At 50.1% G+C, this 15,069-nt stretch overlaps 1 protein-coding gene across 3 annotated transcripts in view; it reads right to left on the bottom strand.

Annotated features, from left to right (window-relative positions):
* Positions 1–15,069, bottom strand: part of SREK1 (splicing regulatory glutamic acid and lysine rich protein 1) — a 423,414-nt gene that overhangs the window by 281,304 nt on the left and 127,041 nt on the right. For 2 of the 3 annotated variants that reach the window (XM_069222929.1, XM_069222949.1), the window contains one exon: positions 8,589–8,709. In XM_069222929.1, coding sequence (XP_069079030.1) covers positions 8,589–8,709 — 121 coding nt within the window. The remainder of the gene's footprint in view (positions 1–8,588; positions 8,710–15,069) is intronic. The other variant, XM_069222938.1, reaches the window with a different exon arrangement.

Genomic DNA, 15,069 nt, shown 5'->3' with positions numbered 1-15,069 from the left:
TGTAAGGGGACCACTTGCTCTTGTTAAAGAAGGCTGGGAGAGACCTCTCCATGAGCCTAAACAGGACATAGTGGACTATGTACTTGGCCTTCGCTCTAGAATGGCAGAGTACATGGAAAAGGCAACCAAAAACCTTGAGGCCAGCCAACAGCTCCAGAAGTTTTGGTATGACCAAAAGGCTGCACTGGTTGAGTTCCAACCAGGGCAGAAAGTCTGGGTTCTGGAGCCTGTGGCTCCCAGGGCACTCCAGGACAAATGGAGTGGCCCTTACCCAGTGCTAGAAAGGAAGAGTCAGGTCACCTACCTGGTGGACCTGGGCACAAGCAGGAGCCCCAAGAGGGTGATCCATGTGAACCGCCTTAAGCTCTTCCATGACAGGGCTGATGTGAATCTGTTGATGGTAACAGATGAGGATCAGGAGGCAGAGAGTGAACCTCTCCCTGATCTTCTGTCATCAGACCCAAAAGATGGCACAGTAGATGGAGTGATCTACTCAGAGACCCTCTCTGGCCAACAGCAAGCTGATTGTAGGAGAGTCCTACAACAGTTTCCTGAACTCTTCTCCTTAACCCCTGGTCAGACACACCTGTGTACCCATGATGTGGACACAGGAGACAGCATGCCTGTCAAAAACAAAATCTTTAGACAGTCTGACCATGTTAAGGAAAGCATCAAGGTGGAAGTCCACAAGATGCTGGAATTGGGAGTAATTGAGCGCTCTGACAGCCCCTGGGCTAGCCCAGTGGTCTTAGTCCCCAAACCTCACACCAAAGATGGAAAGAAAGAGATGAGGTTTTGTGTGGACTACAGAGGGCTCAATTCTGTCACCAAGACAGATGCTCATCCAATTCCAAGAGCTGATGAGCTCATAGATAAATTAGGTGCTGCCAAATTCTTAAGTACCTTTGACTTGACAGCAGGGTACTGGCAAATAAAAATGGCACCTGGAGCAAAAGAGAAAACAGCATTCTCCACACCTGATGGGCATTATCAGTTTACTGTTATGCCCTTTGGTTTAAAGAATGCCCCTGCCACCTTCCAAAGGTTGGTGAATCAAGTCCTTGCTGGCTTGGAGTCCTTTAGCACAGCTTATCTTGATGATATTGCTGTCTTTAGCTCCACCTGGCAGGATCACCTGGTCCACCTGAAGAAGGTTTTGAAGGCTCTGCAATCTGCAGGCCTCTCTATCAAGGCATCCAAATGCCAGATAGGGCAGGGAACTGTGGTTTACTTGGGCCACCTTGTAAGTGGAGGCCAAGTTCAGCCACTCCAACCCAAGATCCAGACTATTCTGGACTGGGTAGCTCCAAAAACCCAGACTCAAGTCAGGGCATTCCTTGGCTTGACTGGGTATTACAGGAGGTTTGTGAAGGGATATGGATCCATTGTGACAGCCCTCACTGAACTCACCTCCAAAAAAATGCCCAAGAAAGTGAACTGGACTGTGGAATGCCAACAGGCCTTTGACACCCTGAGACAAGCAATGTGCTCAGCACCAGTTCTAAAAGCTCCAGATTATTCTAAGCAGTTCATTGTGCAGACTGATGCCTCTGAACATGGGATAGGGGCAGTTTTGTCCCAAACAAATGATGATGGCCTTGACCAGCCTGTTGCTTTCATTAGCAGGAGGTTACTCCCCAGGGAGCAGCGTTGGAGTGCCATTGAGAGGGAGGCCTTTGCTGTGGTTTGGTCCCTGAAGAAGCTGAGACCATACCTCTTTGGGACTCATTTCCTAGTTCAAACTGACCACAGACCTCTCAAATGGCTGATGCAAATGAAAGGTGAAAATCCTAAACTGTTGAGGTGGTCCATCTCCCTACAGGGAATGGACTTTTTAGTGGAACACAGACCTGGGACTGCCCATGCCAATGCAGATGGCCTTTCCAGGTTCTTCCACTTAGAAAATGAAGACTCTCTTGGGAAAGGTTAGTCTCATCCTCTTTCGTTTGGGGGGGGGTTGTGTAAGGAAATGCCTCCTTGGCATGGTTGCCCCCTGACTTTTTGCCTTTGCTGATGCTATGTTTACAATTGAAAGTGTGCTGAGGCCTGCTAACCAGGCCCCAGCACCAGTGTTCTTTCCCTAACCTGTACTTTTGTATCCACAATTGGCAGACCCTGGCATCCAGATAAGTCCCTTGTAACCGGTACTTCTAGTACCAAGGGCCCTGATGCCAAGGAAGGTCTCTAAGGGCTGCAGCATGTCTTATGCCACCCTGGAGACCTCTCACTCAGCACAGACACACTGCTTGCCAGCTTGTGTGTGCTAGTGAGGACAAAACGAGTAAGTCGACATGGCACTCCCCTCAGGGTGCCATGCCAGCCTCTCACTGCCTATGCAGTATAGGTAAGACACCCCTCTAGCAGGCCTTACAGCCCTAAGGCAGGGTGCACTATACCATAGGTGAGGGTACCAGTGCATGAGCATGGTACCCCTACAGTGTCTAAACAAAACCTTAGACATTGTAAGTGCAGGGTAGCCATAAGAGTATATGGTCTGGGAGTCCGTCAAACACGAACTCCACCGCACCATAATGGCTACACTGAAAACTGGGAAGTTTGGTATCAAACTTCTCAGCACAATAAATGCACACTGATGCCAGTGTACATTTTATTGTAAAATACACCACAGAGGGCACCTTAGAGGTGCCCCCTGAAACTTAACCGACTGTCTGTGTAGGCTGACTAGTTCCAGCAGCCTGCCACACCAGAGACATGTTGCTGGCCCCATGGGGAGAGTGCCTTTGTCACTCTGAGGCCAGTAACAAAGCCTGCACTGGGTGGAGATGCTAACACCTCCCCCAGGCAGGAGCTGTAACACCTGGCGGTGAGCCTCAAAGGCTCACCCCTTTGTCACAGCCCAGCAGGGCACTCCAGCTTAGTGGAGTTGCCCGCCCCCTCCGGCCACGGCCCCCACTTTTGGCGGCAAGGCTGGAGGGAACAAAGAAAGCAACAAGGAGGAGTCACTGGCCAGTCAGGACAGCCCCTAAGGTGTCCTGAGCTGAAGTGACTCTAACTTTTAGAAATCCTCCATCTTGCAGATGGAGGATTCCCCCAATAGGGTTAGGATTGTGACCCCCTCCCCTTGGGAGGAGGCACAAAGAGGGTGTACCCACCCTCAGGGCTAGTAGCCATTGGCTACTAACCCCCCAGACCTAAACACGCCCTTAAATTTAGTATTTAAGGGCTACCCTGAACCCTAGAAAATTAGATTCCTGCAACTACAAGAAGAAGGACTGCCTAGCTGAAAAACCCCTGCAGAGGAAGACCAGAAGACGACAACTGCCTTGGCTCCAGAAACTCACCGGCCTGTCTCCTGCCTTCCAAAGATCCTGCTCCAGCGACGCCTTCCAAAGGGACCAGCGACCTCGACATCCTCTGAGGACTGCCCCTGCTTCGAAAAGACAAGAAACTCCCGAGGACAGCGGACCTGCTCCAAGAAAGGCTGCAACTTTGTTTCCAGCAGCCTTGAAAGAACCCTGCAAGCTCCCCGCAAGAAGCGTGAGACTTGCAACACTGCACCCGGCGACCCCGACTCGGCTGGTGGAGAACCAACACCTCAGGGAGGACCCCCGGACTACTCTACGACTGTGAGTACCAAAACCTGTCCCCCCTGAGCCCCCACAGCGCCGCCTGCAGAGGGAATCCCGAGGCTTCCCCTGACCGCGACTCTCTGAAACCTAAGTCCCGACGCCTGGAAAAGACCCTGCACCCGCAGCCCCCAGGACCTGAAGGACCGGACTTTCACTGGAGAAGTGACCCCCAGGAGTCCCTCTCCCTTGCCCAAGTGGAGGTTTCCCCGAGGAAGCCCCCCCTTGCCTGCCTGCAGCGCTGAAGAGATCCGTTGATCTCCCATAGACTAACATTGCGAACCCGACGCTTGTTTCTACACTGCACCCGGCCGCCCCCGCGCTGCTGAGGGTGAAATTTCTGTGTGGGCTTGTGTCCCCCCCGGTGCCCTACAAAACCCCCCTGGTCTGCCCTCCGAAGACGCGGGTACTTACCTGCAAGCAGACCGGAACCGGGGCACCCCCTTCACTCCATTCTAGCCTATGCGTTTTGGGCACCACTTTGAACTCTGCACCTGACCGGCCCTGAGCTGCTGGTGTGGTGACTTTGGGGTTGCTCTGAACCCCCAACGGTGGGCTACCTTGGACCAAGAACTGAACCCTGTAAGTGTCTTACTTACCTGGTAAAACTAACAAAAACTTACCTCCCCCAGGAACTGTGAAAATTGCACTAAGTGTCCACTTTTAAAACAGCTATTTGTCAATAACTTGAAAAGTATACATGCAATTTTGATGATTTGAAGTTCCTAAAGTACTTACCTGCAATACCTTTCGAATGAGATATTACATGTAGAATTTGAACCTGTGGTTCTTAAAATAAACTAAGAAAAGATATTTTTCTATATAAAAACCTATTGGCTGGATTTGTCTCTGAGTGTGTGTACCTCATTTATTGTCTATGTGTATGTACAACAAATGCTTAACACTACTCCTTGGATAAGCCTACTGCTCGACCACACTACCACAAAATAGAGCATTAGTATTATCTATTTTTACCACTATTTTACCTCTAAGGGGAACCCTTGGACTCTGTGCATGCTATTCCTTACTTTGAAATAGCACATACAGAGCCAACTTCCTACACTGATGCCAAGTTTTGATTTGAAAGTGTGCTGGGACCCTGCTAATCAGGCCCCAGCACCAGTGTTCTTTCCCTAAACTGTACCTTTGTCTTCACAATTGGCACAACCCTGGCACCCAGCTAAGTCCCTTGTAACTGGTACCCCTAGTGCCAAGTTCCCTGATGCCAGGGAAGGTCTCTAAGGGCTGCAGCATGTCTTATGCCACCCTGGGGACCCCTCACTCCGCACATACACACTGCTTGCCAGCTTGTGTGTGCTGGTGAGGACAAACGAGTAAGTCGACATGCACTCCCCTCAGGGTGCCATGCCAACCTCACACTGCCTATGGCATAGATAAGTCACCCCTCTAGCAGGCCCTACAGCCCTAAGGCAGGGTGCACTATACCACAGGTGAGGGCATAGGTGCATGAGCACTATGCCCCTACAGTGTCTAAGCAAAACCTTAGACATTGTAAGTGCAGGGTAGCCATAAGAGTATATGGTCTGGGAGTCTGTCATGCACGAACTCCACAGCACCATAATGGCTACACTGAATACTGGGAAGTTTGGTATCAAACTTCTCAGCACAATAAATGCACACTGATGCAATTTATTTTAAAATACACCCAGAGGGCATCTTAGAGATGCCCCCTGAAAACATACCCGGCTTCCAGTGTGGGCAGACTAGTTTTTGCCAGCCTGCCACACACCAGACATGTTGCTGGCCACATGGGGAGAGTGCCTTTGTCACTCTGTGACCAGGAACAAAGCCTAAACTGGGTGGAGGTGCTTCTCACCTCCCCCTGCAGGAACTGTAACACCTGGAGGTGAGCCTCAAAGGCTCACCCCCTTTGTTACAGCGCCAACGGTCGTCCCAGCTAGTGGGGATGCCCGCCCCTCCAGCCACTGCCCCCACTTTTGGCGGCAAGGCTAGAGGAGATAATGAGAAAAACAAGGAGGAGTCACTCCCCAGTCAGGACAGCCCCTAAGGTGTCCTTAGCTGAGGTGACTCTTACTTCTAGAAATCCTCTATCTTGCAGATGGAGGATTCCCCCAATAGGATTAGGGATGTGCCCCCCCTCCCCAAAGGGAGGAGGCACAAAGAGGGTGTAGCCACCCTCAGGGCCAGTAGCCACTGGCTACTGCCCTCCCAGACCTAAACACACCCCTAAATTGAGTATTCAGGGGCTCCCAGAACCAAGGAAGATAGATACCTGCAACCCGACGAAGGACTGCTGACCTGAAGCCCTGCAGTGAAGACAGAGACAACTGATTTGGCCCCAGTCCCACCGGCCTGTCTCCCTACTTCGAAGAAAACTGCAACAGCGACGCATCCAAAAGGGTCCAGCGACCTCTGAAGCCTCAGAGGACTACCCTGCATCTAAAGGACCAAGAAGAGCCCGAGAAGAGCGGCTCTGTTCAAGAAACCGCAACTCTTTGCAACAAAGAAGCAACTTTTAAAGACCGCAGATTTCCCGTCGGAAGCGTGAGACTTTCCACTCTGCACCCGAGGCCCCCGGCTCAACCTGCGGAAAACTAACACTACAGGAAGGACTCCCTGGCAACTGCGAGCCAGTGAGTAGCCATCGTTGACCCCCCCTGAATCCCCACAGCGACGCCTGCAGAGGAAATCCAGAGGCTCCCCCTGACCGCGACTGCCTGCTTCAAGGAACCAGACACCTGAAAACCACACTGCACCCGCAGCCCCCAGGACCTGAAGGAACCGAACTCCAGTGCAGGAGCGACCCCCCAGGCGACCCTCTGCATAGCCCAGGTGGTGGCTACCCAGAGGACCCCCCCTGTGCCTGCCTGCATCGTTGAAGAGACCCTCGGGTCTCCCCATTGATTCCTATTGAAAACCTGACGCCTGTTTGCACTCTGCACCTGGCTGCCCGTGTGCTGCTGAGGGTGTACTTTCTGTGCCTGCTTGTATCACTCCCCCCACCCCGCCAGGTGCCCTACAAAACCCCCTGGTCTGCCCTCCGAAGTCACGGGTACTTACCTGCTGGCAGACTGGAACCGGGGCACCCCTATTTCCATTGAAGCCTATGTGTTTTGGGCATCACTTTGACCTCTGCACCTGACCGTCCCTGAGCTGCTGGTGTGGTAACTTCGGGGTGGCCTTGAACCCCCAACGGTGGGCTACCTTGGACCCAACTTTGAACCCTGTAACTGCTTTACTTACGTGTGAACCTAACAAATACTTACCTCCCCCAGGAACTGTTGATTTTTGCAGTGTCCACTTTTAAAATAGCCTATTGCCATTTTTGTCAAAACTGTACATGCTATTGTGATAATTCAAAGTTCCTAGAATACCTGAGTGAAATACCTTTAATTTAAAGTATTGTTTGTAAATCTTGAACCTGTGGTTCTTAAAATAAACTAAGAAAATATATTTTTCTATATAAAAACCTATTGGCCTGGAATTGTCTTTGAGTGTGTTCATTTATTGCTTGTGTGTGTACAACAAATGCTTAACACTACCCTTTGATAAGCCTACTGCTCGACCACACTACCACAAAATAGAGCATTAGAATTATCTCTTTTTGCCACTATCTTACCTCTAAGGGTAACCCTTGGACTCTGTGCATGCTATTTCTTACTTTGAAATAGTACATACAGAGCCAACTTCCTACAAAGGGATACTACATCAAATGCAGGATGTAGGAAAATGCCCCTGCTGGCATGATCACCCCCCACTTTGTGCCTAGTGTTGATGCCAGCTTTGATTGGAAGTGTGCTGGGACTTTGCTAACCAGGCCCCAGCACCAGTGTTCTTTCCCTTAAACCTCATCTTTGTTTCCACACTTGGCGCAGCACTGGCATACAGATAAGTCCCTTGTAAAAGGAGCCCCTGGTATCAAGGGCCCTGTGGCCAAGGAAGGTCCTCGAGGGCTGCAACATGTAGTATGCCACCCTGGGGATCCCTCACTCAGCACATGCACACTGCCTCACAGCTTGTGTGTGCTGGTGGGGAGAAAATTACTAAGTCGACACAGCACTCCCCTCGGAGTGCCATGCCCACAAACCATTGCCTGAGGTATTAGTAAGTCACCCCTCTAGCAGCCCTTACAGCCCTAAGGTAGAGTGCACTAAGCCTCTATAGCGTCTAAGCCAAATCTTAGACATTGTAAGTGCAGGGTAGCCATAAAGAGTATATTTGTCCCACCTAGAGGCTGTTTTTGTCACGCCTTGCAGACTTGCCCCTGTTACATGGATTATTGCACAACTGCAGATATGCTGGCAACATTTTCATTTTTTGCTGTAGATAGAGGAAGAAGGTAAATTGAAGTGTTTTAGTTATATGCAGGGCCACTGGAATTATATGGCAGGAAAAGAACAAATTATGGGGCAGGGTTGACCAATTTATGTGGCAACAAAAGTCCAGTTATGACCTACTGTATTGCAGATGCATGTTTCACATGGCTACCCTTTCACTTGCACGTTCTCGTTCGATTCCTCTGCTGCATCACATCCATACCCCATTTCTAGTTCCCTTATTTTATCATTTACAACCATTACTTGGTCTCTTAATTCTAATTCCTCCTTTTAATCCTTAATCATTTGTGTTGAAATTCTCGTTTCCACTCTTTCATCACTTGCCTCAATCACAGAAATGCTTCCCCTTTACCTTTTTGTGATTTGCTCACCTTAAAAACTCACTCTGTCCTAATCTACCACCTCCTTATTGCTGTTTTGATACTGTTCCAGTCGTTATTACTCATCCAGTTGTAGTATCCGTTTAACTGCCTCTACAATAGTTTGGTGCAAGAACTCTATGATTACAACAGAGAGCAATGATGGTTGTACAATGAGGAAATTAAGCATTTGTGATAAATATTGAGGTTAAGTGTCAAGAGGAAGGTGAAACTTCCTAGTATTTAAGAGAATAAAATGAACCTACTGTAGTCAACCAACCACAACAGACTTTCAACAAATGAAAATAGTAAAGTCATTGAACCTGCGCTTAGAAGGAGATCTTTTCCTTGAAGACCGTGAAGATGGGGATCTTGAGCGAGACTTTGATCTTGATCTGGTACGTGTCTTGGCCCTAGCAACTGGTTTCTCAACAGGTACGTCTGCTAAAAGTAGGGGAAGAAAAGCCAGCATTAAGAAGGTTTTAAATGATGAACACACCTAAAATGTCAAAACATTAATTGGACACCTCCAAAATACTTTCTCAACACCAAAGATGCAGCTACATCAGGCAAATGCATCTCTGCTTAAAAGTCAGAGTGCAGTTCAGTTTTGAAAACATTATAGAACAAATGAGTACAAGTTTCTTTACAAATTATTGTGCAGTAATGGACCAGATGCATTTAGTACTTTACAAACACAAAGAAGCAGAGACAAAGGCATGGCCAGGGTATAAAGGGCCTGGGACTCTACCACACCTACGTACTTATCCTCCAACACAAGGCAATTTTCTCAGCTTGCCTGGGCTTATCAAGGAGTCGTATAAAGCATTTGTTGACTCACAGGCAATAAATTAGACACACTCAAAGAATAAATCCAAGACTGTAAGGAAATGCCTCCTTGGCATGGTTACCCCCTGACTTTTTGCCTTTGCTGATGCTATGTTTTGAATTGAAAGTGTGCTGAGGCCTGCTAACCAGGCCCCAGCACCAGTGTTCTTTCCCTAACCTGTACTTTTGTATCCACAATTGGCACACCCTGGCATCCAGGTAAGTCCCTTGTAACTGGTACCTCTGGTACCAAGGGCCCTGATGCCAGGGAAGGTCTCTAAGGGCTGCAGCATGTCTTATGCCACCCTGGAGACCCCTCACTCAGCACAGACACACTGCTTGCCAGCTTGTGTGTGGTGGTGAGAACAAAATGAGTAAGTTGACATGGCACTCCCCTCAGGGTGCCATGCCAGCCTCTCACTGCCTATGCAAGTATAGATAAGTCACCCCTCTAGCAGGCCTTATAGCCCTAAGGCAGGGTGCACTATACCATGGGTGAGGGCACCAGTGCATGAGCACTGTGCCCCTACAGTGTCTAAGCCAAACCTTAGACATTGTAAGTGCAGGGTAGCCATAAGAGTATATGGTCTGGGAGTCTCTCAAACACGAACTCCACAGCACCATAATGGCTACACTGAAAACTGGGACGTTTGGTGTAGGAAGTTGGCTCTGTATGCACTATTTCAAAGTAAGGAATAGTATGCACAGAGTCCAAGGGTTCCCCTTAGAGGTAAGATAGTGGCAAGAAGAGATAATACTAATGCTCTATTTTGTGGTAGTGTGGTCGAGCAGTAGGCTTATCCAAGGAGTAGTGTTAAGCATTTGTTGTACATACACATAGACAATAAATGAGGTACACACACTCAGAGACAAATCCCGCCAATAGGTTTTTGTATAGAAAAATATCTTTTCTTAGTTTATTTTAAGAACCACAGGTTCAAATTCTACATGTAATATCTCATTCGAAAGGTATTGCAGGTAAGTACTTTAGGAACTTCAAATCATCAAAATTGCAGGTATACTTTTCAAGTTATTCACAAATAGCTGTTTTAAAAGTGGACACTTAGTGCAATTTTCACAGTTCCTAGGGGAGGTAAGTATTTGTTAGGTTAACCAGGTAAGTAAGACACTTACAGGGCTTAGTTCTTGGTCCAAGGTAGCCCACCGTTGGGGGTTCAGAGCAACCCCAAAGTCACCACACCAGCAGCTCAGGGCCGGTCAGGTGCAGAGTTCAAAGTGGTGCCCAAAACACATAGGCTAGAATGGAGAGAAGGGGGTGCCCCGGTTCCGGTCTGCTTGCAGGCAAGTACCCGCGTCTTCGGAGGGCAGACCAGGGGGGTTTTGTAGGGCACCGGGGGGGACACAAGCCCACACAGAAATTTCACCCTCAGCGGCGCGGGGGCGGCCGGGTGCAGTGTAGAAACAAGCGTCGGGTTCGCAATGTTAGTCTATGAGAGATCTCGGGATCTCTTCAGCGCTGCAGACAGGCATGGGGGGGGTTCCTCGGGGAAACCTCCACTTGGGCAAGGGAGAGGGACTCCTGGGGGTCACTTCTCCAGTGAAAGTTCGGTCCTTCCGGTCCTGGGGGCTGCGGGTGCAGGGTCTCTCCCAGGTGTCGGGACTTAGGATTCAAAGAGTCACGGTCAGGGGAAGCCTCGGGATTCCCTCTGCAGGCGGCGCTGTGGGGGCTCAGGGGGGACAGGTTTTTGTACTCACAGTCTTAGAGTAGTCCTGGGGTCCCTCCTGAGGTGTTGGATCTCCACCAGCCGAGTCGGGGTCGCCGGGTGCAGTGTTGCAAGTCTCACGCTTCTTGCGGGGAGCTTGCAGGGTTCTTTAAAGCTGCTGGAAACAAAGTTGCAGCTTTTCTTGGAGCAGGTCCGCTGTCCTCGGGAGTTTCTTGTCTTTTCGAAGCAGGGGCAGTCCTCAGAGGATGTCGAGGTCGCTGGTCCCTTTGGAAGGCGTCGCTGGAGCAGGATCTTTGGAAGGCAGGAGACAGGCCGGTGAGTTTCTGGAGCCAAGGCAGTTGTCGTCTTCTGGTCTTCCTCTGCAGGGGTTTCAGCTAGGCAGTCCTTCTTCTTGTAGTTGCAGGAATCTAATTCTCTAGGGTTCAGGGTAGCCCTTAAATACTAAATTTAAGGGCGTGTTTAGGTCTGGGGGGTTAGTAGCCAATGGCTACTAGCCCTGAGGGTGGGTACACCCTCTTTGTGCCTCCTCCCAAGGGGAGGGGGTCACAATCCTAACCCTATTGGGGGAATCCTCCATCTGCAAGCTGGAGGATTTCTAAAAGTCAGAGTCACCTCAGCTCAGGACACCTTAGGGGCTGTCCTGACTGGCCAGTGACTCCTCCTTGTTGCTTTCTTTGTTCCCTCCAGCCTTGCCGCCAAAAGTGGGGGCCGTGGCCGGAGGGGGCGGGCAACTCCACTAAGCTGGAGTGCCCTGCTGGGCTGTGACAAAGGGGTGAGCCTTTGAGGCTCACCGCCAGGTGTTACAGCTCCTGCCTGGGGGAGGTGTTAGCATCTCCACCCAGTGCAGGCTTTGTTACTGGCCTCAGAGTGACAAAGGCACTCTCTCCATGGGGCCAGCAACATGTCTCTGGTGTGGCAGGCTGCTGGAACTAGTCAGCCTACACAGACAGTCGGTTAAGTTTCAGGGGGCACCTCTAAGGTGCCCTCTGTGGTGTATTTTACAATAAAATGTACACTGGCATCAGTGTGCATTTATTGTGCTGAGAAGTTTGATACCAAACTTCCCAGTTTTCAGTGTAGCCATTATGGTGCTGTGGAGTTCGTGTTTGACAGACTCCCAGACCATATACTCTTATGGCTACCCTGCACTTACAATGTCTAAGGTTTTGTTTAGACACTGTAGGGGTACCATGCTCATGCACTGGTACCCTCACCTATGGTATAGTGCACCCTGCCTTAGGGCTGTAAGGCCTGCTAGAGGGGTGTCTTACCTATACTGCATAGGCAGTGAGAGGCTGGCATGGCACCCTGAGGGGAGTGCCATGTCGACTTACTCGTTTTGTCCTCACTAGCACACACAAGCTGGCAAGCAGTGTGTCTGTGCTGAGTGAGAGGTCTCCAGGGTGGCATAATACATGCTGCAGCCCTTAGAGACCTTCCTTGGCATCAGGGCCCTTGGTACTAGAAGTACCAGTTACAAGGGACTTATCTGAATGCCAGGGTGTGCCAATTGTGGATACAATGGTACATTTTAGGTGAAGGAACACTGGTGCTGGGGCCTGGTTAGCAGGGTCCCAGCACACTTCTCAGTCAAGTCGGCATCAGTATCAGGCAAAAAGTGGGGGGGTAACTGCAACAGGGAGCCATTTCTTTACATTTGGTATCAAACTTCTCAGCACAATAAATGCACACGGATGCCAGTGTACATTTCATTGTGAAATACACCCCAGAGGGCACCTTAGAGGTGCCCCCTGAAACCTTAACCGACTATCTGTGTAGGCTGACTGGTTCCAGCAGCCTGCCACAATAGAGACATGTTGCTGGCCCCATGGGGAGAGTGCCTTTGTCACTCTGAGGCCAGTAACAAAGCCTGCACTGGGTGGAGATGCTAACACCTCCCCCAGGCAGGAGCTGTAACACCTGGCGGTGAGCCTCAAAGGCTCACCCCTTTGTTCCAGCACCGCAGGACACTCCAGCTAGTGGAGTTGCCCGCCCCCTCCGGCCACGGCCCCCACTTTTGGCAACAAGGCCGGAGAAATTAATGAGAAAAACAAGGAGGAGTCACTGGCCAGTCAGGACAGCCCCTAAGGTGTCCTGAGCTGAAGTGACTAACTTTTAGAAATCCTCCATCTTGCAGATGGAGGATTTCCCCAATAGGATTAGGGATGTGCCCCCCTCCCCTTGGGAGGAGGCACAAAGAGGGTGTACTCACCCTCAGGGCTAGTAGCCATTGGCTACTAACCCCCCAGACCTAAACCCGCCCTTAAATTTAGTATTTAAGGGCTTCCCTGAACCTAACAATTTAGATTCCTGACAATACAAGAAGAAGAGGACTGCTGAGCTGAAAAACCCCTGCAGAGGAAGAACAGAAGACACCAACTGCTTTGGCCCCAGACTTACCGGCCTGTCTCCTGCCTTCCAAAGAAACCTGCTCCAGCTACGCTTTCCAAGGGACCAGCGACCTCTGAATCCTCTGAGGACTGCCCTGCTTCAAGAAAGACAAGAAACTCCCGAGGACAGCGGCACTGCTCCAAAAGAACTGCAACTTTGTTACAGAGGAGCAGATTTAAAGACCCCTGCAAATCCCCGCAAGAAGCGTGAGACTTGCAACACTGCACCCGGCGACCCCGACTCGACTGGTGGAGAACCAACACCTCAGGGAGGACCCTCCGGCGACTCCGAGACCGTGAGTAACCAAAGTTGTCCCCCCTGAGCCCCCACAGCGACGCCTGCAGAGGGAATCCCGAGGCTCCCCCTGACCGCGACTGCCTGAACCTAAAGTCCCGACGGCTGGAAAAGACCCAGCACCCGCAGCCCCCAGCACCTGAAGGAACGGAACTTCTGTGCAGGAGTGACCCCCAGGAGGCCCTCTCCCTTGCCCAGGTGGTGGCTACCCCGAGGAGCCCCCCCCCCCTTGCCTGCCTGCACCGCTGAAGAGACCCCTTGGTCTCCCATTGAAATCAACAGAGACCCCGACTCTTGTTTACACACTGCACCCGGCCGCCCCCGCGCTGCTGAGGGTGTACTTTTTGTGTGGACTTGTGTCCCCCCCGGTGCCCTACAAAACCCCCCTGGTCTGCCCTCCGAAGACGCGGGTACTTACCTGCTGGCAGACTGGAACCGGGGCACCCCCTTCTCTCCATTGAAGCCTATGTGTTTTGGGCACCTCTTTGACCTCTGCACCTGACCGGCCCTGAGCTGCTGGTGTGGTGACTTTGGGGTTGCTCTGAACCCCCAACGGTGGGCTACCTTGGACCCAAAACTGACCTGTAAGTGACTTACTTACCTGTTAAAAATAACAATACTTTACCTCCCCCAGGAACTGTGAAAATTGCAGTGTCCACTTTTAATACAGCTATTTGTATTTTATGTGAAAAGTATATATGCTACTGTAATTATTCAAAGTTTCTAAAGTACTTACCTGCAATACCTTTCAAATGAGATATTACATGTAGAATTTGAACCTGTGGTTCTTAAAATAAACTAAGAAAATATATTTTTCTATAACAAAACCTATTGGCTGGATTTGTCTATGAGTGTGTGTTCCTCATTTATTGCCTGTGTGTATGTACAACAAATGCTTAACACTACTCCTTTGATAAGCCTACTGCTCGACCACACTACCACAAAATAGAGCATTAGTATTATCTCTTTTTGCCACTATCTTACCTCTAAGGGGAACCCTTGGACTCTGTGGATGCTATTCCTTACTTTGAAATAGCACATACAGAGCCAACTTCCTACAACGACCAATTAAAAAAAATTGTTGTTGCATTTATATATGTATTGAACCAAAGAACTTTGTTATAAGGTAAGCAGTTAAATTAAAAATACTTTACAGTTTCAAAAATCGACAGTGCAATTTTTAGAGTCTTCAAAGTTAACCTGTGGGGGAAAACAATGATGCAGTTTCTCAGGTAAAGTACACAACTTACGGTCCCAGTTTTTAGGGCTTTGGCCTATCAGCGGGCAAGGTTAAGGTTGAGGTTGGTACCAAGAGTAGACACACACAGGTGCAAGGAAGCAGCTGGGTGCAGAGGTCAAAGTCGGAGTCCATGCACAATGTAAGTCAATGGAGACTGGAGTGGGATGCAGGCATGCTGCTCCCACGCAAGTACAAGCAGTGGCAGAGATTGGTCTCCAGGGGTTGACGTGAGCATCGGGGAGACAACAAGGCAAAACCAACTTACATCCTCAGCGGCACAGGGGCAGCCAGGTGCAGAGTGCCAACACAGCGTCGGGCACCCAATGCTATCCAAAGGAGACAGGGGGTGTTCCCTACAGCGCTGTT

This window comes from Pleurodeles waltl, chromosome 1_1 (assembly GCF_031143425.1).
Source record: "Pleurodeles waltl isolate 20211129_DDA chromosome 1_1, aPleWal1.hap1.20221129, whole genome shotgun sequence".
NCBI lineage: Eukaryota > Metazoa > Chordata > Amphibia > Caudata > Salamandridae > Pleurodeles > Pleurodeles waltl.
The sequence above is the reverse complement of the archived record's forward strand: the minus strand, read 5'-3'. Positions and strand labels throughout refer to the sequence as shown.